General features: G+C 42.5%; 1 protein-coding gene across 4 annotated transcripts in view; it reads left to right on the top strand.

Annotated features, from left to right (window-relative positions):
* Positions 1–4,354: 4,354 nt before the first annotated feature.
* Positions 4,355–26,702, top strand: part of LOC127325770 (polycomb group protein EMF2B) — a 134,473-nt gene continuing 112,125 nt past the window's right edge. The window contains exons 1-22 of one of the 4 annotated variants that reach the window (XM_051352592.2): positions 4,357–4,587; positions 5,307–5,421; positions 5,868–6,036; positions 6,116–6,171; positions 6,436–6,550; positions 6,635–6,791; positions 6,880–6,945; positions 7,381–7,517; positions 8,537–8,596; positions 8,753–8,877; positions 10,099–10,160; positions 11,252–11,304; positions 11,589–11,642; positions 11,728–11,787; positions 12,372–12,421; positions 12,493–12,608; positions 13,962–14,088; positions 14,208–14,253; positions 14,884–14,967; positions 15,081–15,160; positions 15,941–16,030; positions 16,121–16,649. In XM_051352592.2, the coding sequence (XP_051208552.1) occupies positions 5,387–5,421; positions 5,868–6,036; positions 6,116–6,171; positions 6,436–6,550; positions 6,635–6,791; positions 6,880–6,945; positions 7,381–7,517; positions 8,537–8,596; positions 8,753–8,877; positions 10,099–10,160; positions 11,252–11,304; positions 11,589–11,642; positions 11,728–11,787; positions 12,372–12,421; positions 12,493–12,608; positions 13,962–14,088; positions 14,208–14,253; positions 14,884–14,967; positions 15,081–15,160; positions 15,941–16,030; positions 16,121–16,244 (1,866 nt within the window). In that variant the 5' untranslated portion in view covers positions 4,357–4,587; positions 5,307–5,386 and the 3' untranslated portion in view covers positions 16,245–16,649. Of the gene's footprint in view, positions 4,588–5,292; positions 5,422–5,867; positions 6,037–6,115; positions 6,172–6,435; positions 6,551–6,634; positions 6,792–6,879; positions 6,946–7,380; positions 7,518–8,536; positions 8,597–8,752; positions 8,878–10,098; positions 10,161–11,251; positions 11,305–11,588; positions 11,643–11,727; positions 11,788–12,371; positions 12,422–12,492; positions 12,609–13,961; positions 14,089–14,207; positions 14,254–14,883; positions 14,968–15,080; positions 15,161–15,940; positions 16,031–16,120; positions 16,650–26,702 lie in introns of those variants that run through there. The other 3 variants (XM_051352593.2, XM_071826563.1, XM_071826564.1) reach the window with 3 other exon arrangements.

Here is a 26,702-nt window from a genome sequence, read left to right as displayed (position 1 = left end):
AGGCCTCTTTAGGGCTAGTTTTCTATCATCTTACGTATCTGCTAGGCTCAACTACGCGTAGGATGTTCCGGTTATGCGGTGAAAATCCTAGACTATCGTAGATTAGTTTGGCTTGATTTTGATTAAGCAGGATCCCCATGTTAATGTAAAATCCAACGTGTTCCATGGGGCAATCGGCTCTTAGAGCCGATCCACAGAGTAACCTAAGAGCCGATCGGGGCTCGTATTCAATGTTTACGTGTTTGCCATGCAGGAAACTAAGTCGAAGCAATCCATCACCTTCCTGACCAGGTATAGGTCAGGTGGCACGCCCTTGCATCAACATCGGACGTGCGTACCAGGAGCATTGCGGGCCATCGCCCGAGGGACCAGGGCCAACCGCAGTCCTGGGAGCCTCCCGGCTCTACGGTGTTACTCGTCGCTGCTCGCCGGTGGGTTTCGGACGGTAACACACACCTACTAGAACCTACAACGCACTTTACCACACACAGGCACCAAGAAGACAAACGAAGGGAAAGCGCCGCCTGGACGAAAATGAAGCCCAAACCACCGCAGTCTGAAAACTCCCAGAACATGAATTACTCCCACAAGCTTCAAAGCATCCAAAACTCCCTGAAGTTCACATCTCATCTTTTTGTCAACAAACTTGTAACTATGGACCTCCATCACCCATGATCTACACGCCTCCGGAATCTCTTAATCTTCTTCCTGCATCTTGCAACGACCCAATCGATCACCTCCAACAGGCTGCCTGACCAGAGAGGTCTCCAGGACTGCAAATAAGAAAAAATCAGGAAAAATACATCAGTAGGTTGCTTTAGGATTTTTCCTTCAAAGATCAGTTTATTGCGAGTGTTCCACAGCGCCCACAACACAGCAGAAGCTCCCACCCAGACAAAATCAAATTTAGCTCCATCATTTTGTTTAGAAATAGCAAGAAGTTCCATCACACAGCTAGGACCCGCCGGCCACCCAACAACAGAGGCAAAAATGGACCAAACAAAATCAGCTTGCGGGCAACAAAACAAGAGGTGATTGATGCTCTCCAACCCATCACATATAGGACATTTCCCAGAAGTATTGCCATGACGAATAAGAATTTGCTCCCGAGTCGGCAATCTATCATGGATCACTTGCCAAAGGAAAAACTTAATTTTAGCAGGAATCTTCAGTTTCCATGTCCTTTGAAGAAAAGGGTCGGAAACCCCCTGAAGGCTAACCATCTGTACATGGACTTGGTCGAGTACTAGCCATCTTTTTCGAACGCCCATCTAACGGTATCTCTTTGGTCAGAGAGAAAAACCGGATCAAGCAACATCTCGAGTTGTTCCCAATGCAACACATCAGCAGCTCCAAAAGTTCGCTTGAATTTGACATCCCAAGAATGAGAAACCAAGCAGTAGTTGGCTGCAACTGACGACTCGTTTTCAGAAGCGGCCCAAAATAAAGAAGGAAAAGCCACACGAAGTGGAACTTTCCCAACCCAGACATCATGCCAAAACCGAGTATGCTTGCCATCCCCCACAACATGAACCGCTCCAAAGACGAACCATTGCTTGACACTTTGCAGGCCATTCCAAAACTGAGAACCCTTGGAAGTGTTCATTAGAATCGACTCCCCATGCTTCAAATACTTCTTGTTAATAATCTGAACCCAGGGAAGATCTTGAGGACCATTAAAAAGCTTCCAGATCCATTTCAATAGCAAAGCTATATTCATGTATCTAGTATTGATAATACCTAAGCCGCCAAAATCCTTAGGCCTACACACATTCTCCCATTTCATCATATGGTACTTGAAATCCTGAGAACAGCCCTCCCAAAAGAACCTGCCTCTGACCTTGTCAAGCTCCCCATGCACACCCTCCCCAAGCAAATAAAACACCATTTGGAACTTAGGCAGATTTGCAAGGCAGGCATTAGATAATGTCAACCTTGCTGCAGAGGACATCAGCTTGCCCTGCCAGGGATCCATCTTCTTAGTAGTTTTTGACACAAGAGGAAGGAACTGGTCATTATTCAGTTTGTACTCCCCAATGGGCATGCCAAGGTAAACCATTGGCAAACGATCAAGCTTACAGTTGAAAAGATTAGCAATTCTTTACTGCTCCGCCACATCACACCCAAGAACAAACACCTCACTTTTATGATAATTAATCTTCATGCCTGACATACTTTCAAAGCAATATAGCAAGAACTTAAGATGCAGAACATTGGAATCAGTTTTGCCAAGCAAGATGATTGTATCATCGGCATATTGCAAAAGGTTAACTCCACCATCAACCAGATCAGAAGCTAACCCAGACAAATGACCAGCCAACCTAGCTTTATCAATGATAGCAGCCAGGGCCTCCACCACGAAGTCAAACAGGAGAGGAGACAAGGGATCCCCTTGTCTAACTCCCCTAGAGGAACAGAAAAAGGGACCTTGCTCACCATTAATATTAATAGCCAAGTGCCCATTCCTCACAGTCTTCATGACCCAAGATACCCAGCTATGATGAAACCCTTTAAGCCTGAGAACCTCCTCCATAAACTCCCAATCTACCCTATCGTGGGCTTTCTCAAAGTCAAGCTTCAGAATAATCCCTGAGGCTTTTTTTACCCTCAGATCATGGAGGACCTCCTCAATAACAACTACCCCGTCATATATCTGACGCCCTTTGATGAATCCGATCTGACAAGGATTAATGACAGAAAGAGCAACTGGAGCCAACCTAGCAGCAAAGACTTTAGTAACAGCTCGAAAAATCACATTCAGGACCGCAATAGGTCTGTACTGCTTCAAGCTTGTGGCACCTTGTACTTTCGGGATCAGAGACAAAACTCCATAGTTGATACGACCAATACTCCCTCTACCATGAAACAAATCATCAAGAATACCTTTAACCAAGAATTTTAGAAGCCCCCAACATTTCTTGAAGAATAAAACGGGGAAACCATCCGGGCCGGGAGCAGTGTTTAGCTTCATTTCAGAAATAACCCCACATATTCCCTCCATGGAAAAAGGCCTGGTAAGAAGAAGATTATCCTCAGGGGAGACCACCTGATCCCCTGACCAGATAGATTCTTGTAGGCGCAAACCCCCTCCTTGGTCACGACTGAAAAGCTTCTTATAAAAACTATAAATATGGTCATGAAGCTGAGCTCCCTCAAACACTTCGCCATCATCTCCCATCAAAGAGAAGATAGCGCACTTACGCCTACGCCCATTAGCAAAGGAGTGGAAAAAGGCCGTGTTAGAATCACCCTCATTGAGCCATTGGATATGAGCACGCTGACTCCAATAAGCTTCCTCCCACACAAGAACTTCCTCAAGCTGGTGTTCCAGGTCATACCTAATTTTCCAATGATTAGCAGACAAACCCACAGTATCTGCAATGCTATCAATGTCTTTGATTTTACACAGCAAGTCTATTTTCTGCTTTTTAATATCTGCATTAACATTAGCTCCCCAACCCCGCAACGCTTTCCTGAGCAAAGTAGAACAATGGTGCCAACAATCAATTGCAGTACCATCGCCTGTATATGACAACAAAGCATTGATCCATTTACACGTCACAAACTCCCTAAAATCTGGCATAGTAAACCATTGTTTTTCCAGGTAGAAACGATTAGTCTTTATACTGGAGATACCAACATCAGAAACAAGCAAGGGCGAGTGATCTGATCCAATACGAGTATCCACCTTGACAGTAGCCAACGGGAACAGAAACTCCCACTCAGTAGAGACCAAAACACGATCCAAAACACACATATTCGGAGATATCTGCTTATTAGACTAGGTGTACTTACTGCCAGAACTCCTTAACTCCTTCAATTGGTGGTGAGCAATAAATCATTGAACAAGGACATGAGAGGCACATCAATGTTATCATTGTTCTTATCAGCAGGCGATCTAATCAAGTTGAAGTCACCAGCTAGCAGAATTGGCAAATCAGTTCTACACAGCTTAGTATCCAGGTCTCTGAGGAACATCTCGGAAGCATCATGATGAGCTGGGCCATACACCACAAGACACTCCCACTTCACATTCACATCCCTCTGAAGTAAAGATAAACTCACATAGAAGGATCCGCATTCTTTTGCCAAAACATCATATTTATCTGCGTCGACTCCCAGCAAAATACCCCCTGACGGATAGGATGACGTCGCTAAGTTGATGGTATATTTCTCTTGTATTAATTGTTTTAGTGCAAATTAAAATAACTACTATAACACAAATAAAAATACTCACTCCGTCTCATAAAACATGTTTCATAAGGAGGGAGTAAAATAAAATAAACTGCACGGCAACGCAGAACACGAAATGAAAAATACCACGTGCGTGCGTGCGTGCGTGCGTCAAAACGGGCAGAGGGCTCCCTGGAGGCCACCCTCCGCATAGCCCGTTCCCTCAAAAATCAAATCTCCCTCAAAATCAAATCCAATCTCCACGCTACAGGAGCTCACTTCCTCCTCCTCCGGGCGCCGCCGCCCTCGCGCCTTCCGCCGGCGGCGGCCTTCTCCCGCCTCCCGCTTCGTGCTTCCGTCACGTGCCTGTGAGTCGGAGCCCGCGACAGCGGTCCCGTGAACTCTTCTAACTTGGTAAATTCCAGCCTCCCTCTTCGAATTCCCACGCTCCAGGCCTGCTAATCCCCACTACCACGGCTTTCGATTGCTAGGGCGATTGTTCTCACACGCTATCCCCGAGCTGGCCGTACCGGCAGCCAGTAATTCTTCCATTTCACTACTCCAGGGCAGGGCCCCGTCTGGACTGGGTGTAAATTTTGCGTGCTCAGGCCCTAGGACTAGGAGGCAACCTTTTACCTTTTCTGTTTTGCTTCATCAGTTAGGAGGCAACCTTTTACCTTTTCTGTTTTGCTTCATCAGTTAGGAGGCAACCTTTTACCTTTCCTGTTTTGCTTTCATTTGGAAACATGGCCACCGCCAGCTACAGTTTTCGCGAAAACGCAAAGCTTGCGTCTCCATGCATCCATGGAAAGACTAGATAGATGGTAACACTTTCTTCCCTAATCCGGCCATGCTTGTTACAAGTAAAATTAATCTACCGCTGGCGGCTGGTGCACATGTATTCCTTGGTTGCAGGGAACCAAATGCGAATGGCCATACTTAATTGCACAGATCACACTTTCCCCATATATATGAACTCACTGAGCCTCAAGGGCTTACCCATTATACTGCACTAGTACTGCTCCTTCACAGAGCAGTCAGACCTACCTGCAGGGATCCGATCCAGTTCATCGATACTTTGTTCGAATCTTATATGCCATTTTACTGATATGTGCATAGGTTGCTTTGTGCAGACGCTTGTTGATGTGCTTGCGCGTGCTGATTTCAGCGGTTCCCCGGGATCCCAAGGGAATCCAAGTGCTTCACAGCGAGGATGCCTGGTCTAGCTTTACCTAACCATCACGCAGTGTAATCCGCTACCCGCTTTGCTAGTTGTACTGTTATTTTTGCCTTATATGCTTTGAGAATCTCTCTATAGCTTTTCGCAAACTGCAAGGGTATGTCAATGTCAGGTAAATAGGATCTGTATCCAAATCACATGATCTTTTGCGAATAATAAAGGTACACTATTATTAATAAACCATTGGATGATTTTAGACAAGGTCTGAATAATTGTGTACCCCACTGTGAACTATGTTGGGTCTGATGTCTTTAGGTTTATATATCGTTCCATGTGAGTTTTGATGGTAAATGGCTATATTTGGCAGTTAACGATTACTCACCGGAAATCTGTGTGGTACCTTGGCTAGTAATGGGAAGTACTCAAGCTGTTTTGCATGTATAGTGGGTGGGTCCCTTGTTCTTGATGTGAGATGGCACCCTATTTTTCTTTGATGCATCTGCTTTTCGTGCAGGAACAATGGATGCGCATTCAGTTACCCCAGGTCTGCAGACCAGATGTGCGGTCAGCAGTCAAGAGCTCAGTTATCTCCAGATGAGGAACTCACCCTTGAGGAATGTTTGGCATTATACCGCAAACCAGTTGAGCTGTACAATATTATTCAACTAAGAGCCATTAAAAATGTAAAGTTTTATCCCATATTCTAACATGGTCTGTGTTAACTTTATTTTTAGACACCAGTGACTCAGTTGAATTTTGCAGCCCCCTTCGCTTCAAAGATGTCTTTCTTATAAGATAGACGCAAAACGGAAAAGGAGGTAATTTATTAAACAATTCAAATTTGAAGTATTTCTCACTGCGTGGATACATTATTTCATGTCTAGAATGGAATTTGGCGCTCTTAGTAATTTTCATGAACTAATTTCGTACTAGACCTGAATGTCAGCTCGGTTGAACAAAGCCTACCAAGTTACTTAAGAATTTTTGAAAGAGTAAACTCCGTGATATACAAATGACATGATTGAAAGTTGAAACTTGTTTTTCGGGCACATACTGACCTATGTTTGTGTTAATAACTGTAGGATACAGATATCGGTATCAATTTCTGGAAGCACGAATACTGAGTTGCCAGCACATGGTATTTTTCCTCTCTATGTTCTGTTTGCTAGAGCTACCAGTAATGATCCGCTTGATGGGGTAAGCACTTATTGTAGTTCATACAAGATAGTTCTATGTGTCTACCAGATGGTCTCCTTTCTCAATTGTAGCTTCATATTGCAGAATTCTCCAGTGTATCGATTCAGCCGGGCTTGTCTCCTGACTTCCTTTAGTGAATCTGGAGACAGTGACCACAGTAAAGCCACATTCAGCATCCCCGATTTGAAGAGTTTAGCAACCTCGCAAGTTTCAAACCATAACATTATCCTTATTAGTTGTGGTATAGTATGCATCCTATGTGATTATTTCTGGATAACACTTCTTTGCTATCAGCAATTTTGATTCCACTTTTATCTTTATTTCAAAAGGCCAACTTGGACAACATCTTAGTGAAAACTTCTCAGAGAACCACATGGAGTATTCTTCTCGCCAAAGTAAGTCATGGTTGACATTGTGTGGCAGACATTCAACAGTTGATACGGTATACCTGTTAGTTACAACTTTATAGCTCTTATTCTGGACTTGGAAATCAGTAAACATGCTGTCCGTCCATTTGTAACTGAAAAAATGTATTGTGTTAATTGCACAATAATTGGCTATGTTTGCTTTTCTTTTAGAGTAGTTAAGATCATCAAAGCAATAAACTATCCTAAAAGGTAAAAGTTTCCATTGTGGGCAATATAAATTCACCTTTCACTACGTTCAGGGGATTCTCTTTGTTATAACTTCCACACTAGGCAAATATAGTCTCAAACTTGTGCCTTTGAAGATCATTAAACATAAACACCAGTTTTACATCTCCGGAACGAACAATACGTTTGTGGTCATATTGATGATCTAATTCCTATACATCTGGTACATTTTATCAGAGCTTGGAGGCCAATGTACCTGGGGTAAAATACCAATTGATTTACTTTGCTCAGATCTGGATAATTGCGTAACTTTAAGTTTGGGGCGTACTGTGCAATTGACTCCACAAATAAGTATGAGCCCAGGCTTCATAGAGGTTCGTTGCAAAGTTATTAAAGTATGAGTTGCATATTCTGATGTTCTATTGCATTTTTTCCTGAGTATTAATTGTCTGCTTGATTCATAATCATTGGACATATGAGCTGCCATTGTTATATGACACTTGCTTCAGGAAAAGAAATCACCTTACAACATTCACTTCGCTTTGCCACCTGTTTGAGTTTCGACGATTTGTTATGCTTGCTACCTGTATGTTTAACAATTGGTAGTATTTGACTGCCTTCACTTTTATATTTAACAAAAAAACTGTCCAAGCTTCAGCATCTGGTGCAAATTCCAATTGTACGTTTATAGATGGTGCAAATTAACACGTATTCAACATTGAATGTTTTGAGTGCTTGCTGAAGTGGAGGGATAGGCTTGTAGAACAGTACAAGACCTAACCACTTGTGGTAAATTGGCACCCAATGATAGTGGAAAATTGCCCACAATGAAAGGTATATTTTGAATCAACTTATAGGTGCACGTGATAAACTCTCAAAATTGACAGACCCGGGGATTCCTTTGTGGACTGCTGGCTTTGCACCATTCTCTCTGTCCCCAAGTCCGCTGGGAAGGGCACCTCGTTGTTGATCTTGCTCATGGCATGGTAGATCTGGAAGCAGTGCAACGCAGTCATCTTTGATGGCACTCAACCCGATGTCCACCATTGTTTTCATCCGGGTGGAGGCCCTAGATTGGGCAATGGCGGGTCCCGAAGGGGCTGGCAACCCTTCTTCCTGTAGTACCTAGTTCTTTGGCGCTCCGTGTTGTAAACTTGGGTGTAGTCCTCTCTTGGGCTTGTTCATAACTCTCTTTTCTATCAAATTATTGATGCATCGAGACACAAAGTTTTTGCGTTTTCTCGAGAAAAAAATCTGCAAGTTATGAAGTATATATGTCTCTTGAACATTTCTCCTTGTTCTCATTACCAGGTCCCTTAGATTTCTCCATCATCTTTGCTTTCTATATAAATTGTTTGTTGACTCTGCTTTTCTTCTTTTGGTACACACACAGCCAACATTTCTCGTGGATGGCAGTTGCTTGACATTTTTCTCTCAAAAGGCATATGCTACAGTAAGCTCTTCTCTGTTTCTTTGTGTAATCTAATTATTATCGCTTCCAAATTTATCGGGTAAATATTGTTTTGAGGATAGCAACACCTTAGTTTGCTGAAAATTTCGAGTTATTTCCAGTAACTTTGCTTAGATCCTCGACCTTTTTGTGTTACAGGGTTCATATGAGCTACGAGCAAGCATAGATGCACAAGAGGCTGGTGCAAAAGACATGCATTTATCTCCTTATAGTTGTTACTCATATGATGATATCCCACTTTCGTCATTACCACATATCATAAGGTAACAGTAACCCATCATACATAGCTCATTTCTGAAATTTAATGAAGCTTTGTTCCCTAATTCTGTTTATTACCTGTCATTAAAGGAAATGCATGTTTTATTCATTAATGCTTATGTGCTTTATCCCTCGAATGCGATATTTCATTTGCTCTTGGAGTGTCATGAGAAGGAGCGGCAAATCATTACATGCTTTCCTTAGATGGTTTAGCATAAAAGCATCCGTATCAACTAGGTTGAGTAGATTGCAAGTGCTTGCTCTCAAGAACCACGCGGAGGCACAGCTTTATAAGATGTTTTTTCTAGCTTGTGCTGGATTATCAGTAACTAGTAAAATATACAGTTTAAATGATATGAATCAATATGTTAATGGCTATTCAGCACCGCCACTCACATCCGCCGCACCATGGCGACATCCCCTATTCCCTGTTGTACTCGAATACTTCTAAATTTGGTCTTTCAACTAAGATTCACAAAAACTATTGATTCAGGGATTTCCAACTGAGATTTAAACAAACTATGAACTGATTAACTTCTAACTGGGAGTGAAATGAACACCCAGTTTCTTGGACCTTTCAACTGAGAACGTGGGAAGCTCATTTTGGGCACCTTTCCATTGAGATTCCGGAAAACATCAAGTAGTTTGTGTGTTCAACTTTCAACTGGGTAGAAATCTTCAGTCACACACCTACTTTTTGTGTTGCACATCCAGGATGCCACCGCTGCCTTACAGCACATGGAGGATGTTGCAGCCGCAACTTCGTCCTGCTTTGCTGGCTTCCGACACCTCATGCCTTAGGGGGTGCCGGTCAGGCGAATGGCTTCTAGCGCCACCTTGGCTCTCTTGTAGCGACTATGGAAGTGGGTGTGGGGAAGATAGGATTTGATGCTTAAAGTGAAAGGGGTGACAAGTGAGAAGGGCCATACAATGCAAGAGGAAAATGAGAGGAGACAAGGTGGGGACAGAAACCAATGGACACTCCTGGACGTGTTCATGTGTTGATCAGATCATTGCGTGCTTTTTGCGTGGTGATTTGACGGCTTGGAAGGGTGTCAAATCGATACTTAGGTACCGGAAGTTGGTCTATCCTCTACCCGGCCATTGGTTACAAGAGGCTTACTTATAGCATGTTTGCAGCTTTCTTGAGTAGTCGAGTTCCATTTTTTGTCAAATACATTTCATATATTATGTAACCAGTTTTACTGCGAATATTGATTCTACAGGTTAAGAACAGGGAATGTACTCTTCAACTACAAGCACTGCAAAAAGTTCCTAAAAAGTGAAGGTTCTCTCTCTCTCTCTCCCCCCAACCTTGGTCTCTTCCCGATTGCGTTACTTGTTTGCATCATGCACTGCCATTTGTCCTATGCCCAATGTTCTCCCATTCCATGTATCTTGTTTTGGAACAGAACCCAGAACCTAATGACTTTTCGTTTGTATCCATGTTATGTACGTGAGTAAGGAAATTTAGTTGTGAACTTGTTTTGGTTACGAAATAAGTTTGACTGAGAGTGGATGAACAACAGGCGCTACAGAGGGCGAATAGGAGAAACTATGAAGATATAAATAACAGCAGGGAGAACAAAACAATTGTAAAGGGATGGGTAGAAAGAATATATATTTATATTTCCTTACAAGCTTAAAAAGAGCCTCACTTCAACCAAATGCTAAGAGATTAGGAGTTTAGGACTGTATCCTAAGTCCTAACTTAACAAATCTGACTTCAGTATCATGAATTTATTTAATACCACTAATTGCATAGGATATTAGAAACGGCCTTTGTTAGCGCAAACTCCACATTAACGCAAGAACTTGAAGGAGCACCAGCATCGTGGCAAGTTTTTCTTTTATGCTAGTAATTTTTTTATTGTGTCAAACATTTGTGATCCTTGAAGAACTGCAAGACAAGATATTTTACTTTAATATTCATTATGTAAATATTTATGTGTATTGATACACAAGAAAGCAAACTACCAGGTAACTTTATGTTGTTACTTTTTATTTCGCACATGGTCCCGGAGTTAAAGTTGCCATTTCATTACCATCTATAGTGATTTTGCTGCGCATGTGTGCCTGCATGATTTTTGAAACAAAAGAGAAATATTTTTTCATGAGTTATCTCTAGAGTATTGTTCATCTTTCTGACATCAAGCTAGATCTGCACTGTCATATGTTGCTACTTTCTTTGACTGCTGTTCATGGTGAAGATCCACTGTTAGTTTCCTTTTTTGACTTCTTTCTTTTGCGAGAAGGAACCTGTTTTACTTCAGTTATGCATCACTATTTGGAATTTCTGATATATGTTAGCCTTGATGTTTTTTTATTCTTTGTTATCATGATTCCTATTTCTTATTTATATGCTTACCTTCTTACCAGTTACGGAAGATTTTTCTTGCTCATTTTGCTTGGTACAGTGTGGAAGCTTCAAGGTAAAATTTGAAGCAAAATGTCCTGTATTTTATCTACCGTCATATGTTTCTGGTTGCTGTTAAGCGATGGCTCTGAAGATCATTTCACCAGCCTAATTTTATGATTAAGGCATTTTTTTTTGTTTTCTTGCACTGAAACATTGATGTTTCTATTTTCTATTGAGGAAACTCACTTTCTATTTTCTTTCTCCACAATTCTACTATACTCTTTTCTAAACCATTAGGCTTCTGTTTTTGTTTACTTAATCCATGTCTCACATTGTCATTCTTTTTTGTGGTACTAGGGTCTGGAATATCATTTAACCTCATCACATGAGCTGTTCCACTTTGAATTCTGGGTTTGTTACCCTCTGAAATCTCCATTGCAAAATCTTATTCAATCACACATGTTTGCTAATTAGTTCTATTTTCTTGTGGACGCAGGTATCTGAAGACTACCAAGCTGTTAATGTAAGTCTGAAGATTGATACCAGGCGAGCGGAGGTAAATTTTGATAAAGGATTTCGAATGTACTTTACCATTCATTAACCCAGGGACGGACCCAAAGAGACCCGAATGGGGGCTAGGCCTAGGTCTCCACTCAAATGTGACAAATTCTATTAGAAATAGAATTCATGAGAAGTGCCTAATTTTTTTGAATTTACTAAGCCTGCCCCCTCACTCAAAGCTCCTGCCCTCACTATGAATTTACCTGGATCCGCCCTTGCCGAGAAATAAGATGATGTTGGTATATTTGGAGACCTTGTCACTGAATCCAGTACTTCACTAGTGTTTCAAGTATAACATGTCTATGTATATTACACTAATGTGGATATAACATGTCTATGGATACTAGTGTTTCAAGTATAACATGTCTATGGATATTACACGAATTTCGGCTATTTTGTGTGTGTGGATATTACACCAATGCAATCAAATTGTTGGTCCTTGCTTTGTTTTGCTTCCTCTGAATTCAAAAGGCAAGGGTGCACCTAGATCGGATGAAATCCTTCCCCACATGATCTGGACTGCATTTTCGTCAAAGTACTGCTTAAGTTGGGAAAACTAATTCTCTGTTCAATTTCCAGCTTCTAACTACTGCAGGAGATGACCGAAGCAAGAGAGTATTTTTCTACCGGTGCGTTCATACTCCATTACTTTTAACAACGCTGAATTCTCTACTCAAGTTGTCTAACTGTGTTCCATCAGATCAAGGTTTAAGAAGAGGTGTAGAAGATTAGGAACAACAATCGAGAAGACCAAGCATGTACATCCCCATATCATGGAACCAGGATCACCTCGAAAGACTGTTCCTGTGGACAAAGGTATTGGGGAATCAAGGTCACCAGAAAACATGGGTCATGTACAAGGGTCTGAGGTGGATTATGCCCCAAACGAAAATACATTTCAAATGAAAACACACTACAAGGATCTTATGGGATCTTGGCATATTAAACAAATTACATTCAAATGAAAACACCATTGCATCTCTGACCTTTTATCCAGAATTAGTAGGTTGAAATGTTTCATATTTCTTATCAGGTTTGATGTGTTTTTCCCAGAGAAAAGAAATGATATGCCATCAAATGTTGACAGGATTCTCAGTTTGTCACCAATAAAATCTGTATTTTAGTGTCAGCCATTTCTAAACCCTTAACCTTATGTGCCACTGTGGTCAGCCCCATTGTCACCAACTCCCCCCCATTTTTTTTCTGAAATGCGCCCTCGACAATCCTGTCAGATTGCAGACCCAAATGTGAGTTCTCCCCTCGCCCCTTTTGAATCCCAGATCAACCTCCGAACAACTTTAGTTCATAGCATCATCTGCATCCGCCATCAAGGAAGCGTGAGCACAGCAGCACTCAGTAGCAAGGTCCAGGCTTGTGACGATGAATTCATGATGGCTCACCTGAGCTAGAGCTTGGCGTGTTATCGCTTGTGCTAATGGTGTGCAGGTGATGAGGCTATCGCCTTTCTCTTCCTTATGCTACTGAGTTTTCCACAGAAGGGCAATATGTTCGCTTCACAATCCACTTAGCATCAATAGGACAGGGGATGGATGGTGGTGGGGAATTTGTTCAAGGTTTTGAAAATGGCTAGCACTGAAGGAAGATAAATTTCTTCTCTGGCAGATTAGGATTACATTCAACAGTTGGTGGCATATAAGATTTTTTCTATTTTTTATTGCGTGCTACCTTCATGATTCATGAACTCATACCAGCTTGTTAAACTGATGGAACAGCTACCATCCTTCAATTGGACATGTTCTCTCCTTTGAGTTTCCAACATTAGTTGATAGTTTTTGCTTGGACTATGTTTTTTTTATTGCTTGGACTATGCTGTGCATAACTATCTTTATTAGCACTTTATGCACTACATGCTAGGAACCCTTGAAAGGTCAGGACTTCAACCTTTACCTCAGTGTTGATATGGTCTCCTTGCTAGATACTGTCTGGTGAACTGGTTATTTGTTCTGCCACTCTGTGTTGATATGGTCTCCTGACTATGATGCTAGGATATCTGTTTTCTTATGCTCTGCCACTCTCAGTATTGAGGTGTCCTGTCCCTGTTTTCCCCTTCTTTTCCTGACTATTAATTTGCCTGAAATCGGTTGCATATTTTCTTCCTATGTTACCTGAAATTTTCAGGGATTTTCCTGATGTTGCCTATATTTTCAGGGACTTCTGTGGTGCAAACATCAATTGATTCTCATCCAGCATTGCGTTGTAACAATCATTTAACACCAGCAGTTCCACTGTTTGGGAAGACAACGAAGCTATCCATTGATCGAGCTGACCCCAGAAAGTACTCCATTCTGTTTATGCCCTTGATATCCTTTTACTTCCCATTTAATTGTTCTTGAGGCTCTTCTGATAGAAGTTATTCAACTAACTTGTTTGTTTGTGCTTATAATCATCTGGCAGTGGTCTACTGCTGGAACACCAGTTCTTCCATTCTCAGAAGGCACAGGTGATTGCAATCATGCAACACTTAGCTATCTTTATGTATGTGATTGAGCACACATGTGTATGCTTGTTGCAAATTAGGCTTTCACTTCTGTGGTCACATGTATCTACTGAAACACACATGTATATCTACAACATAACGCCTGCACATATGGAGGAACATTATATCTACACTTTGTTTTACTTATGGGGAAAGTTAACCTTTGTTTCTATTATTTCATCACTAATTTTTAGTATAGGTCTAAAGTATAGAGGTCTGTCAATTGCAGAGGTTGGTGAAAGCAGTAGTCCTTGTTACCTTTACTGCTAATTTGGTGAAATAAGTAAAAGACAAAAGAATCATTTGAAAAAAAATCCTCTAGAAAAGTTTATCTCCGGGGAATAGTTTAATCATTTTCTTTCACTTGTCAATATTAATTTTTATGGTATTGTTAGTGGCAGTCTGTTATTTGACATTGTTCTTTGCTAGACATTCCAATTGTCTTGCTACATCTCTCTCATATGTTTGTTATTTGTGATTCGACCATCTCTACTGATGTTTAATTTTGTAAGATCATAATAATGTAGTCATTCGTACTGTAATTTTACGCCCTGCAACTGAAATTTAGCTTGGCCGTGGTTTTACATTTTCTAGAGAATGGAACTAGAAGAAGTTTTGGCAGATCATGACAGTGAAGATGAAATTGATAATGACATCACTGACTTTGAAGATATGACGGTAAGATGTGATAATCTTTTTTCTCCGCTCTAACTTGGAATATTTGCAGGCTTCTACATTCACCTGCACAAATTGTTGATTCTTGTTATCTTAACTTTGCTGAGTAAATGCAGAGGCTTGATGGTTTCTCTAATGTTACAAAAGACGAGAAGCATATTATGCATATGTGGAATTCATTTGTTCGAAGACAAAGGTCAGGCTTATCCCAACATTTCCTTCTTTGTTTCTGGCTATCACGGTAAATAGGAGAGATTTGACCTGCTGCAACTATTTCTTATTTTATTATTATTTTTGGGGGTACACAGCTTGGGCATTGGTGAACCCACTCTAGCTGTTTGTACTAATAAGTCATGTTTTAGCCATTTTTATTCGCACAAAGCAACTCCTGCACAAATGAATAAAAAGTTAATGACTAGGCAATTTCCTGGAAAGGTATCGACAGGGTGACCAAACTTTGGCTTAGTTTCACCAGGTCAATTTGGATTACTGAATGCTGATATATAGCCACAATAGTATTACTCCTATGATTGGATAGAAATCATATAACATTAATGGTAAATTTAGTTATATGCCATTAAAATGTTGTTGCTTATGGATCTGCCACTGGAATATCTTTTTTCCATTGTACTAATGAGGATTTATAGCATCGTTATCGGAATTATACTAAATAAGATGGAACAGAAGGCCCCAAGATGTCGAAATGACAAATAATTCACTTGTAGAATTTGATTTCTGAAAGTCGTTGCGTTCTTTCCATCGCAAACAGCCGCTGGAACTTATAAAGGCGCTCCATTCTGCTTGATTTGGCACCATATATGTAGCTCTGTATTCAATCTTTGTCCTGGATGGTAATGGTACATTAAAGCATGCTACCAGATTTTGTTTCGTCAGGGGAAGAGCCATTGGAACAAAAAGTTGTCTTGTATCCTGGAGATACATATTCTGGTTTTCATACTGTAAACATTAACTGCAGGGTACTAGCTGATGGCCATATACGTTGGGCTTGTGACGCATTCTCCCGGCAGCATGGACAAGAGCTCGTGCACAACCCTGCTCTACGATGGTAAACGACCACTTCAGAAATCTGCTACGATCACCTCACCATACATGCCCGTGGGTTGATTTATATATTTTTTTTACGCCGGATGAATAGGTGTTGGCGACTCGTTATGATCAAGCTCTGGAAGCACGGTCTGCTAGACGCCCACACCATGAACGTCTGCAACAAGTTTCTCGACGACTTGCAAAGCGAAAGCTCCTGCCCCAAGCAAACATGATTTGGAGAAAACATCAGCCAACTTGAGCAGGGCTGCCCCATGGATGGTCATGCTTGTGGTGGTGCGACGTGGCATTTTTTTGGTTGACGGTCACAGAATTACAGTTCGGCGACAGTGATTTGAGATAAGTTGGCTTGGCAGAGTTGTGGCGTTATGCGCTTTTGACTGATGTTCTGTTTTCTGTTTCAACTTTTCTTTTGTCGCATTCTCTCTGCTACTAACTTGTTTCATGCATTGGCTGAAACAGTTACGAACAGTGCAACCTGGCCGCCTATTTGCGTGTGCAGAAACAAAGAGATTGAATCTGTTGTAGACTTGTAGTATAGAAGGATCAAACAATATAGAAGGTCGTGCACATATGTGATAGTTCTCCGAATCAAAGGGCAATTCATAAATTTATAATGAGTTGGGGTGGTTTTTTTGCGAGTTAATAACGTTTGGAATATTGCTAGGAAAAAAGATCATCCAGTGTCTGTTACGAGCTGTTTTTTTTTTTTTTTTGGCTGGTCCATCTTCTGGCTTCATTGTGAAGACACATAATCTTTCTCATACGTAGAGATTTCATTGTGCTGAATATACCTTGAGGACATCTTTTATTTTAAGTTGTGGTGATTTCAAACATCATTTATTGAACATCATTTGTTGAATACCTTTATCTAACATCAGCACTACGCTACGCACACGTCACCAGCCAGCACTCGATCGTTTCAGTCATTCCTTCCTCTCAACCCACTTTCGAGTGTGCCGGTGGTGCCCTCCTTGTTCCGAAGCCGGAGGTGAAGGAGGAGCAGGATGGCGAGGATGCCATGAAGGCTGTGCAGATAGTGGAGTACGAGCAGCGGCAGCTCCTCATCACCAACAACGATGATCCTGAGGATTGGCTAGGGTTGCACGCGGTGTTCATGGCATCCATGAATGACAAGGACGTCTGGAGGGGTGATGTCGACGTGGCGATAGCCATGTCCATCCGCGACGCGGGGATGCCAATCGTCGACCTCAACAACGATGATTAAGTTGGGCCCAGCGGCGCGGTGAAAGACGAGCCCGACGAGCGCGGCAAGCAGGACGTCGTCGACGACGACGTGTACAACCTCCACCAGTACTACGATCCCTCTAGGCGCCGCAAGTACTACTAGATTAGGGTTTAGGTTTAAATTTCATTGAATTATATTCAAAGCCATATAATATATAACAAGTTTGAATGAATTTGGCTGTTTTGATCAAATTTAAAAAATCTATATTTCTGTTTGGGGGACGCGACTGTGAATCGACGTCCCTCAAACACGGCATGAAGAAAAAGTGCATACAAACCCTCGATCGGTGCGATTTGGGGATACGACTGGAGATGCTCTCGGTTTGTTTCATGCATTGCTTGAAACAGTTACGAATAGTGAAACCTGTCCTTGTGGTTTGCGCGTATGAAGAATAAAAAGATTAGACCTGCTGTAGTAGGATCAAACAATATTGAAGGTTGTCCACATGTGATGGTTCTCCTAATCAAAGGGTAATTCATAATTTTTATAATGAATTGGGCTGATTCTTTGTGAGTTAATAGTATTCACAATATTGCTCAAAAGGGATTATTCAATGTCAGTGTTACGAGCTGTTTTCTTTTTTCTTCTTTTGGCAGTTTAGCTTTTGGCTTCACTGTGAAGCCACATAAACTTGTTCATACATAGAGATTTCAATGTGTTGAGTATACCCTGAGTCATGTTTAATTTAGCTGCAGTGATTTCAAACATCATGTGTGGAATACCTCTAAATTGTTTCACTACGAGGCAGTTGGATTAGATTGCATGTCAGTACAGGCCACTATAGTGGAGAACAGTTTGCAGTTTGGGATGCGATAGTAAATTGTGTCACAAGCAAAAAGATAACCAAATGGGCCGTTGGTGACACGGGTAGTGAAAACTTTCGACAAAAGCATGTCTGGCCAAGCTCTAAAAAAACAAACAGAAATAAGCAAACGCAACAACAATTTTCTTGTTCATAGCGGCAGGTAAAAGTTATATTAACGTGAATAGATATAACAACAGTTTGGCTTCTTAGTGATGTAGTAGTTCTTTCAAGGAATTGCCATGTTAATTCAATGTCCTTCAGATTCGCACAACAAACAATATTGTCCCCCAGAGGTGACTTGGCTACATTTTTTCAGAAACATTGGCTTGGCCAGATTTTTTACATATGCATGTTAGTTCAATGTCCTTCAGATTCGCACATCAAACTATCTCTTCAAGAATTGAATTAACTGTCATTTCTGTAGACATTGCCTCATTTTCTGTGATGACTGAGACATGTCGGGGCAAAGAAACACAGCCACCACCTGCAAAACAACTCTGGAGCAGTGCGTTCGCTGCAAAATAACCTACAGGATTTCATATCACAAAAATTAGCATGTTCTATAAGCAAAACAGAGGACAACACATCTGCGCTGGCAATACCGAAGCACTCAGTAGACTAACATCTCTGCTAGAGTCGAGGTCTCTGGTATAATGTATGCTGCACCAGAATTTACATTCCAGAAATAAAATGATCCATAAGATCAGGATCCTCAAGTTATGAATTATTACTGTAAATTAGGGCTGCAACTAAAATGCGAGCTATGAGTAAATTTTGCCATGATAAAAGTACTACCTCTGTCCATAAATAGATGCCAAAAGTTTGTCTAAATTTGAATGTACCTAGCCACAATTTAGTGTATAGATACATCCGAATATAGACAACTCTTTGGCATCCTAAAAAAAATTCTTCCAAACTGATGAAACACTGTTGCAAACAAAATAACAGAGGAGAGCTTTAACTGTCTTTCCAAACAGTAAGAATGCAAGGCAAATCACCAAATTCTGAATGCAAGGCAAATGAGCAGCCAGTTCTCTAACACCAGTTTTGCACCATTCAGATTGTAGAAGATAAACAAGGACGAAGCCTGCTACAGTTCACTGCCTGACAGTTAGCAATATTTATCACTGCGGCACAGAATAGTCCTGTACAAAGGATCACAAGTTGTATGAATAGATAGTATAGCTAGAGTACCCTTGCCCAGCTCATTATTCTCTAGTCAGACTATCCAAGTTGAACTAATGGGTTATTACTACAACAAAGTACCAAACATGAACTTATTTTAGTCCGTATCTTGTCTATTTTTAGTGGCTGCTCCGGAATTTACATTACCAGAAATAAAATGTTCCATAAGATCATGATCCTCAAGTTGTGAGTTATTAATTAGCACTGCAACTAAACATCGAGCTATGAGTACATTTTCCCCTGATAAGAAGTACATGTACTGATAAATATATTTGCCTCTGACCAACACAATTCCCAATGACCATTTTACTGCAATTCAAAAGCAAGAGGAGCACATAATTTTTTGAGGACCTTCTCTACCTTGAACATAAATAGAACACCCTAAATGATATACTACTCATGCATTAAAAAGTGTACAATTTAATTGAATGATCCAAATAGCCAAAACGGGGATGTAGAATATCTAATTCACTGAATGCAAAATGAAACCCTGTTGCACAAAAATAACACAGAAGAGCTTTAAGTGTCTGAATGCAGAATGTTGTTTCCAAACAGTAAAGTACTACTACTATTACATTGAACCAACAAAACGACACTGAACCAAACTACCAAGGTAAAAGGTAGTAGTAAAAGACTAGGTTCTGCATTTAAGGCAAAATAAACAGCCAGCTTCCAACACGAGTGTAACACAATTCAGATTCCAAAAAAGACTAACAAGAATGAAGCCTGACACAATTCAATCCCTTAGAAGAGGCAAGACTTTAATCCTTCTTGTGGACAAACAGGTGACCCACTTCTCAATTTTGATGCTCATGCGATCCCCAAACCTCTGATTTCCTGGATCTACGAAGATCTTCTCAAGAACCTTGCCACGCTTGATGAAGTACTTGACCAGGTAGACTGCGAAACGGTTCTTCTCCGCATACAGGAACTGTAAGCTCACTGTTCTCAGACTGCTCTCCAGGCATTCAAACGTGTGATCACTTAGCCCAGCCAAATCAGGAACCGTGTCATCAAAGTAAACGTCATCCTCATTGTCAGTGGCTGTCACTGCCTGCAGCGTTCTACGAGCGCTTAAAGCGGCTGGTTGACTCTTTGAAATCCTCTTCCTTGTCCCTCGCTGCCACCGCCTGCTGCGTTCTATGGCGCTCCAAGCGGCTGATCGACTCTTTGAACTCATCTTCATACTTTCTTTTGAGGAAAGCAAGGGCGTCCGATTCGGACACGGTCTGCATCTCTTGATGTGTTCTAAGGTTTAGCCTGAGATGCACGAGCGCAGGGCAGCAGCGTAGCAAGTTCCCGATTGTCGTTGCCGCTTCCGTGCGAGTGGGCCAGAAGACTCCATCGAGTTTGAGCCGCTTGAGATTAGGGAGCACTGGGAGCAGAGTGGCCTGGTCTGCCTTGGTTGCGACAGCAAACTCCTCAATGTGGAAGATATGCAAAGTGAGTTGCCTGGCATGGCACAACCCTCGGACAATGGACCAAAAGTTGTGGCGAGCGGCAACAGGGTCCCTTTCTAGCTTGCGACGGTAATCGACAAGGGTGACTTCTGCCTGGACCAGATCAAGGGGTGGAGGGCTGAGCAGGAGATTGCGAATAACCCCAGTGTACTCGAATCGCCACAGGAGCGGGGCATAGATGCGGAAGGTTCCCTCCTCCTTGATGCAGCACCTGTCAATGACAAGAACCCTGGCAGACGGGCAGGAGAGCAGGCGCAGGACCGCATCTTGTGGCGGGTCATCATCTTCTTGGAAGCTTTGCTGCTCCTCCAGGAGCACGTACTCAAGATAGATGGAGGACAGCTTTGGCGCGGCGCGGATCAGCCCCTGGAGAACTTCAAGTGGGACGTTGCAGTGTCGAAGACGCAGAGACACAAGCAGCGGGAATGGCAACTCGGACGACGCCGGAGCGAGCTCGCCGCAGTTGGTGAGATCCAGAACCCGGATGGTGCGTGACGGGAGTGAGCCGATGCTGAGCGTGTAGAGGCGAACCCGAAAGGAGTTGGGATCTGCCTCGCGGTCGATCTGCTCGAAGAGCATCGGCTCCCCGTCAATGTTGTCGACGGCGGCGATCCGGATCTCCTCGAGCTTGCGCGCCGCCGGGTGGGAGAGGAGTTTGGCTAAGACTTGGGGACGGCCGCGCCAGTCCGCGTCGCGGTTGAGGTAGTCCCGGATTATGTTACCGGCTTGGCCCTCTACGCGCAGAGTGAGAGTCTTGACCGGATCAAGGATGGCGGCCTTGTGGAATGCGTCGAGAGCCTTGAAGGTGCCAGCGACGAATCTGTCGCGCCTGGCGTAGAACGCGGTACTCTCCATCACGTGCTGCTCGTCGTTCTCCAGGATGCGCGCGACGATGTTGACGGCGCCGGAGGACGTCCAGAGCGGGCGCCACCTCCTGGAAAGCATGGTGGTGAACGCGCCCTCCTTCGCGGGGACGAGACGGAGAATAAGGCGCAGCAGATCGTCCGTGAGACGCGAGATGTGGTCTTCGCCGGCGGCCATGGTCGCGGTCTCGATGCGGCTCTCCGTGATTTGGTGGAAATGAGATATTTCAGGTATCTCGCGTAAATGGCGGCGCGATGGGGAAGAAGAGACAGATCTGAATCTGACTTCTTCTCTCGCCGTGGTCGACCCCTTTCCCACGCAGCGATTCCCCTCCAGCGCCTTGTTGGGCCGGCCCAGTAAACGGAATCTCTGTTTTTTCTTTTATTTTTCTACTACTTTCGGAAAATATCCAGATTTTTTTTAAAAAATATACTCCCTCCATTGCAAAAAACAAAAACTTTGTCTAGATTTGGTTGTTTATAGATATATTTTAGATATAGATACATCTGTATCTACAAAAAAGTTGAGAAGCTTCTTTTAGGACGGAGGGAGTACCGTCTTTTGGTACGATGTGGACACTAGGGTATGTTACGACATCTTAAAAGTGGTCGCGTCCGTTAATTGGTGTCGTGGAAATTGTCGTCAACTCACGGTTAACCGTTTGCGTCGGCAATTCCTCCATATTTAGGCCATTCAAACCGCGACATCACTGGCATTAATTACGTCTAAATGTACCCCCGCCGTCCCACAAAAATGTCTCATATTTATCAAAATTGGGATGTATATCTGAGACAACTTCCGTGGGACAGAGGGAGTATTCCATTGCACAGTGGGCATATTGTTCATTACGAATTTAAGTTACAAAAGGGACACAAGAGGGCGATGAGTAGCTAAGGGTAGAAGGAGGTCATAATGCTCACGATGTAGATACGGGTGATCATGCGCCCCCGTTGGCGGATCTTGGCTCGCTTCTTCTTGTACCATGAGCGATGGTCGTCACACATGTTGCTCAAGTCGGTGAGCACGATCTTGGTGTCCTCCGCCTGACACTTGGCCTCGACGTCAAGACTTTGCACCTTTATAGCCTCTTTGGTGAGGTTGATGTAGATGGCAACCGTGACCTCCTTCTCCATATGCTTCTTCTCGTTCCGCTTGGCCATGATATCTTCTGAGTCGGCAAGCATCTCCTTCGTGGTCTCGCTCAACGCAAGGGCTGAAGCTTCGCATGCGAGAACGGCCTTGGTTGATTTTTTTGTAGGGATTCGTTGCATAGAAAACAAAAAATTCCTACCGCGAGAACGCAATCCAAGCCAAGATGCAATCTAGAAGACGGGAGCAACGGGGAGATGATCGAGACTCACCCTTGAAGATTTCCAAAGCCTACAAGATGAGGCTCTTGTTGCTGCGGTAGACAATCACTTGCAGCTTGCATAAGCGCGTAGAAGATCTTGACGGTGCCACAATCGGGCAGCACCTCCGTACTCGGTCACACGTTCGGTGTTGATGAAGACGATGTGCACCTCCCCGTTTGATGCGTGTAGTTGACACGTCCGTTGGGAACCCCAAGAGGAAGGTGTGATGCGCACAGCGACAAGTTTCCCTCAGTAAGAAACCAAGGTTTAATCGAACCAGTAGGAGTCAAGAAGCACGTTGAAGGTTGATGGCGGCGGGATGTAGTGCGGCGCAACACCAGAGATTCCGGCGCCAACGTGGAACCTGCACAACACAACCAAAGTACTTTGCCCCAACGAAACAGTGAGGTTGTCAATCTCACCGGCTTGCTGTAACAAAGGATTAGATGTATAGTGTGGATGATGATTGTTTGCAGAAAAGAGAACAAAGATTGCAAGAGATTGTATTTCAGTAAAGAGAATTGGACCGGGGTCCACAGTTCACTAGAGGTGTCTCTCCCATAAAATAAACAGCATGTTGGGTGAACAAATTACAGTTGGCAATTGACAAATAAAGAGGGCATGACCATGCACATACATATTATGATGAGTATAGTGAGATTTAATTGGGCATTACGACAAAGTACATAGACCGCCATCCAACTGCATCTATGCCTAAAAAGTCCACCTTCAGGTTATCATCCGAACCCCCTCCAGTATTAAGTTGCTAACAACAGACAATTGCATTAAGTATTGCGCGTAATGTAACTAGTAACTACATCCTTGAACATAGCACTAATGTTTTATCCCTAGTGGCAACAACACATCCACAACCTTAGAACTTTTACATCCGTCCCGAGATATCAATGGAGGCATGAACCCACTATCGAGCATAAATACTCCCTCTTGGAGTTACAAGCATCTACTTGGCCAGAGCATCTACTAGTAACGGAGAGCATGCAAGATCATAAACAACACATAGACATAACTTTGATAATCAACATAACAAGTATTCTCTATTCATCGGATCCCAACAAACGCAACATATAGAATTACAGATAGATGATCTTGATCATGTTAGGCAGCTCACAAGATCCGACAATGATAGCACAATGGGGAGAAGACAACCATCTAGCTACTGCTATGGACCCATAGTCCAGGGGTAGACTACTCACACATCACTCCGGAGGCGACCATGGCGGCGTAGAGTCCTCCGGGAGATGATTCCCCTCTCCGGCCGGGTGCCGGAGGCGATCTCCTGAATCCCCCGAGAGGGGATTGGCGGCGGCGGCGTCTCTGGCTGGTTTTCCGTATCGTGGCTCTCGGTACAGGGGGTTTCGCGACGGAGGCTTTAAGTAGGCGGAAGGGCAGGTCAGGAGGCGGCGCGAGGGCCCCACACCACAGGGCCGCGCTGCCAAGGGGGGGCCGCGCCGCCCTAGGGTGTGGCCCCCTCGTGGCCCCTCTTCGTCTCCTCTTCGGACTTCTGGAAGCTTCATGGCAAAATAGGACCCTGGGCGTTGATTTCGTCCAATTCCGAGAATATTTCGTTACTAGGATTTCTGAAACCAAAAACAGCAGAAACAAAGAATCGGCACTTTGGCATCTTGTTAATAGGTTAGTTCCAGAAAATGCACGAATATGACATAAAGTGTGCATAAAACATGTAGATAACATCAATAATGTGGCATGGAACATAAGAAATTATCGATACGTCGGAGACGTATCAGCATCCCCAAGCTTAGTTCTGCTCGTCCCGAGCGAGTAAAACGATAACACGAGATAATTTCTGGAGTGACATGCCATCATAACCTTGATCATACTATTTGTAAAGCATATGTAGTGAATGCAGCGATCAAAACAATGTATATGACATGAGTAAACAAGTGAATCATAAAGCAAAGACTTTTCATGAATAGCACTTCAAGACAAGCATCAATAAGTCTTGCATAAGAGTTAACTCATAAAGCAATAATTTAAAGTAAAGGCATTGAAGCAACACAAAGGAAGATTAAGTTTCAGCGGTTGCTTTCAACTTGTAACATGTATATCTCATGGATATTGTCAACATAGAGTAATATAATAAGTGCAATAAGCAAATATGTAGGAATCAATGCACAGTTCACACAAGTGTTTGCTTCTTGAGGTGGAGAGAAATAGGTGAACTGACTCAACATTGAAAGTAAAAGAATGGTCCTCCATAGAGGAAAAGCATCGATTGCTATATTTGTGCTAGAGCTTTGATTTTGAAAACATGAAACAATTTTGTCAACGGTAGTAATAAAGCATATATATCATGTAAATTATATCTTACAAGTTGCAAGCCTCATGCATAGTATACTAATAGTGCCCGCACCTTGTCCTAATTAGCTTGGACTACCGGATCATCGCAATGCACATGTTTTAACCAAGTGTCACAAAGGGGTACCTCTATGCCGCTTTGTACAAAGGTCTAAGGAGAAAGCTCGCATTGGATTTCTCGCTATTGATTATTCTCAACTTAGACATCCATACCGGGACAACATAGACAACAGATAATGGACTCCTCTTTTATGCATAAGCATGTAACAACAATTAATAATTTTCTCATATGAGATTGAGGATATTTGTCCAAAACTGAAACTTCCACCATGGATCATGGCTTTAGTTAGCGGCCCAATGTTCTTCTCTAACAATATGCATGCTTAACCATAAGGTGGTAGATCTCTCTTACTTCAGACAAGACGAACATGCATAGCAACTCACATGAAATTCAACAAAGAGTAGTTGATGGCGTCCCCAGTGAACATGGTTATCGCACCACAAGCAACTTAATAAGAGATAAAGTGCATAATTACATATTCAATACCACAATAGTTTTTAAGCTATTTGTCCCATGAGCTATATATTGCAAAGGTGAATGATGGAATTTTAAAGGTAGCACTCAAGCAATTTACTTTGGAATGGCGGAAAATACCATGTAGTAGGTAGGTATGGTGGACACAAATGGCATAGTGGTTGGCTCAAGTATTTTGGATGCATGAGAAGTATTCCCTCTCGATACAAGGTTTAGGCTAGCAAGGCTTATTTGAAACAAACACAAGGATGAACCGGTGCAGCAAAACTCACATAAAAGACATATTGAAAACATTATAATACTCTACACCGTCTTCCTTGTTGTTCAAACTCAATACTAGAAATTATCTAGACCTTAGAGAAACCAAATATGCAAACCAAATTTTAGCATGCTCTATGTATTTCTTCATTAATGGGTGCAAAGCATATGATGCAAGAGCTTAAACATGAGCACAACAATTGCCAAGTATCACATTACCCAAGATATTAATAGCAATTACTACATGTATCATTTTCCAATTCCAACCATATAACAATTTAACGAAGGAGAAACTTCGCCATGAATACCATGAGTAGAAACTAAGGACATACTTGTCCATATGCTACAGCGGAGCGTGTCTCTCTCCCATAAAGTGAATGCTAGGATCCATTTTATTCAAACAAAACAAAAAAACAAAAACAAACCGACGCTCCAAGCAAAGCACATAAGATGTGATGGAATAAAAATATAGTTTCAGGGGAGGAACCTGATAATGTTGTCGATGAAGAAGGGGATGCCTTGGGCATCCCCAAGCTTAGACGCTTGAGTATTCTTGATATATGCAGGGGTGAACCACCGGGGCATCCCCAAGCTTAGAGCTTTCACTCTCCTTGATCATGTTGCATCA

Source organism: Lolium perenne, chromosome 1, assembly GCF_019359855.2.
Source record: "Lolium perenne isolate Kyuss_39 chromosome 1, Kyuss_2.0, whole genome shotgun sequence".
Classification (NCBI taxonomy): Eukaryota; Viridiplantae; Streptophyta; class Magnoliopsida; order Poales; family Poaceae; genus Lolium; species Lolium perenne.
This window is presented reverse-complemented; position numbering and strand designations above follow the sequence as displayed.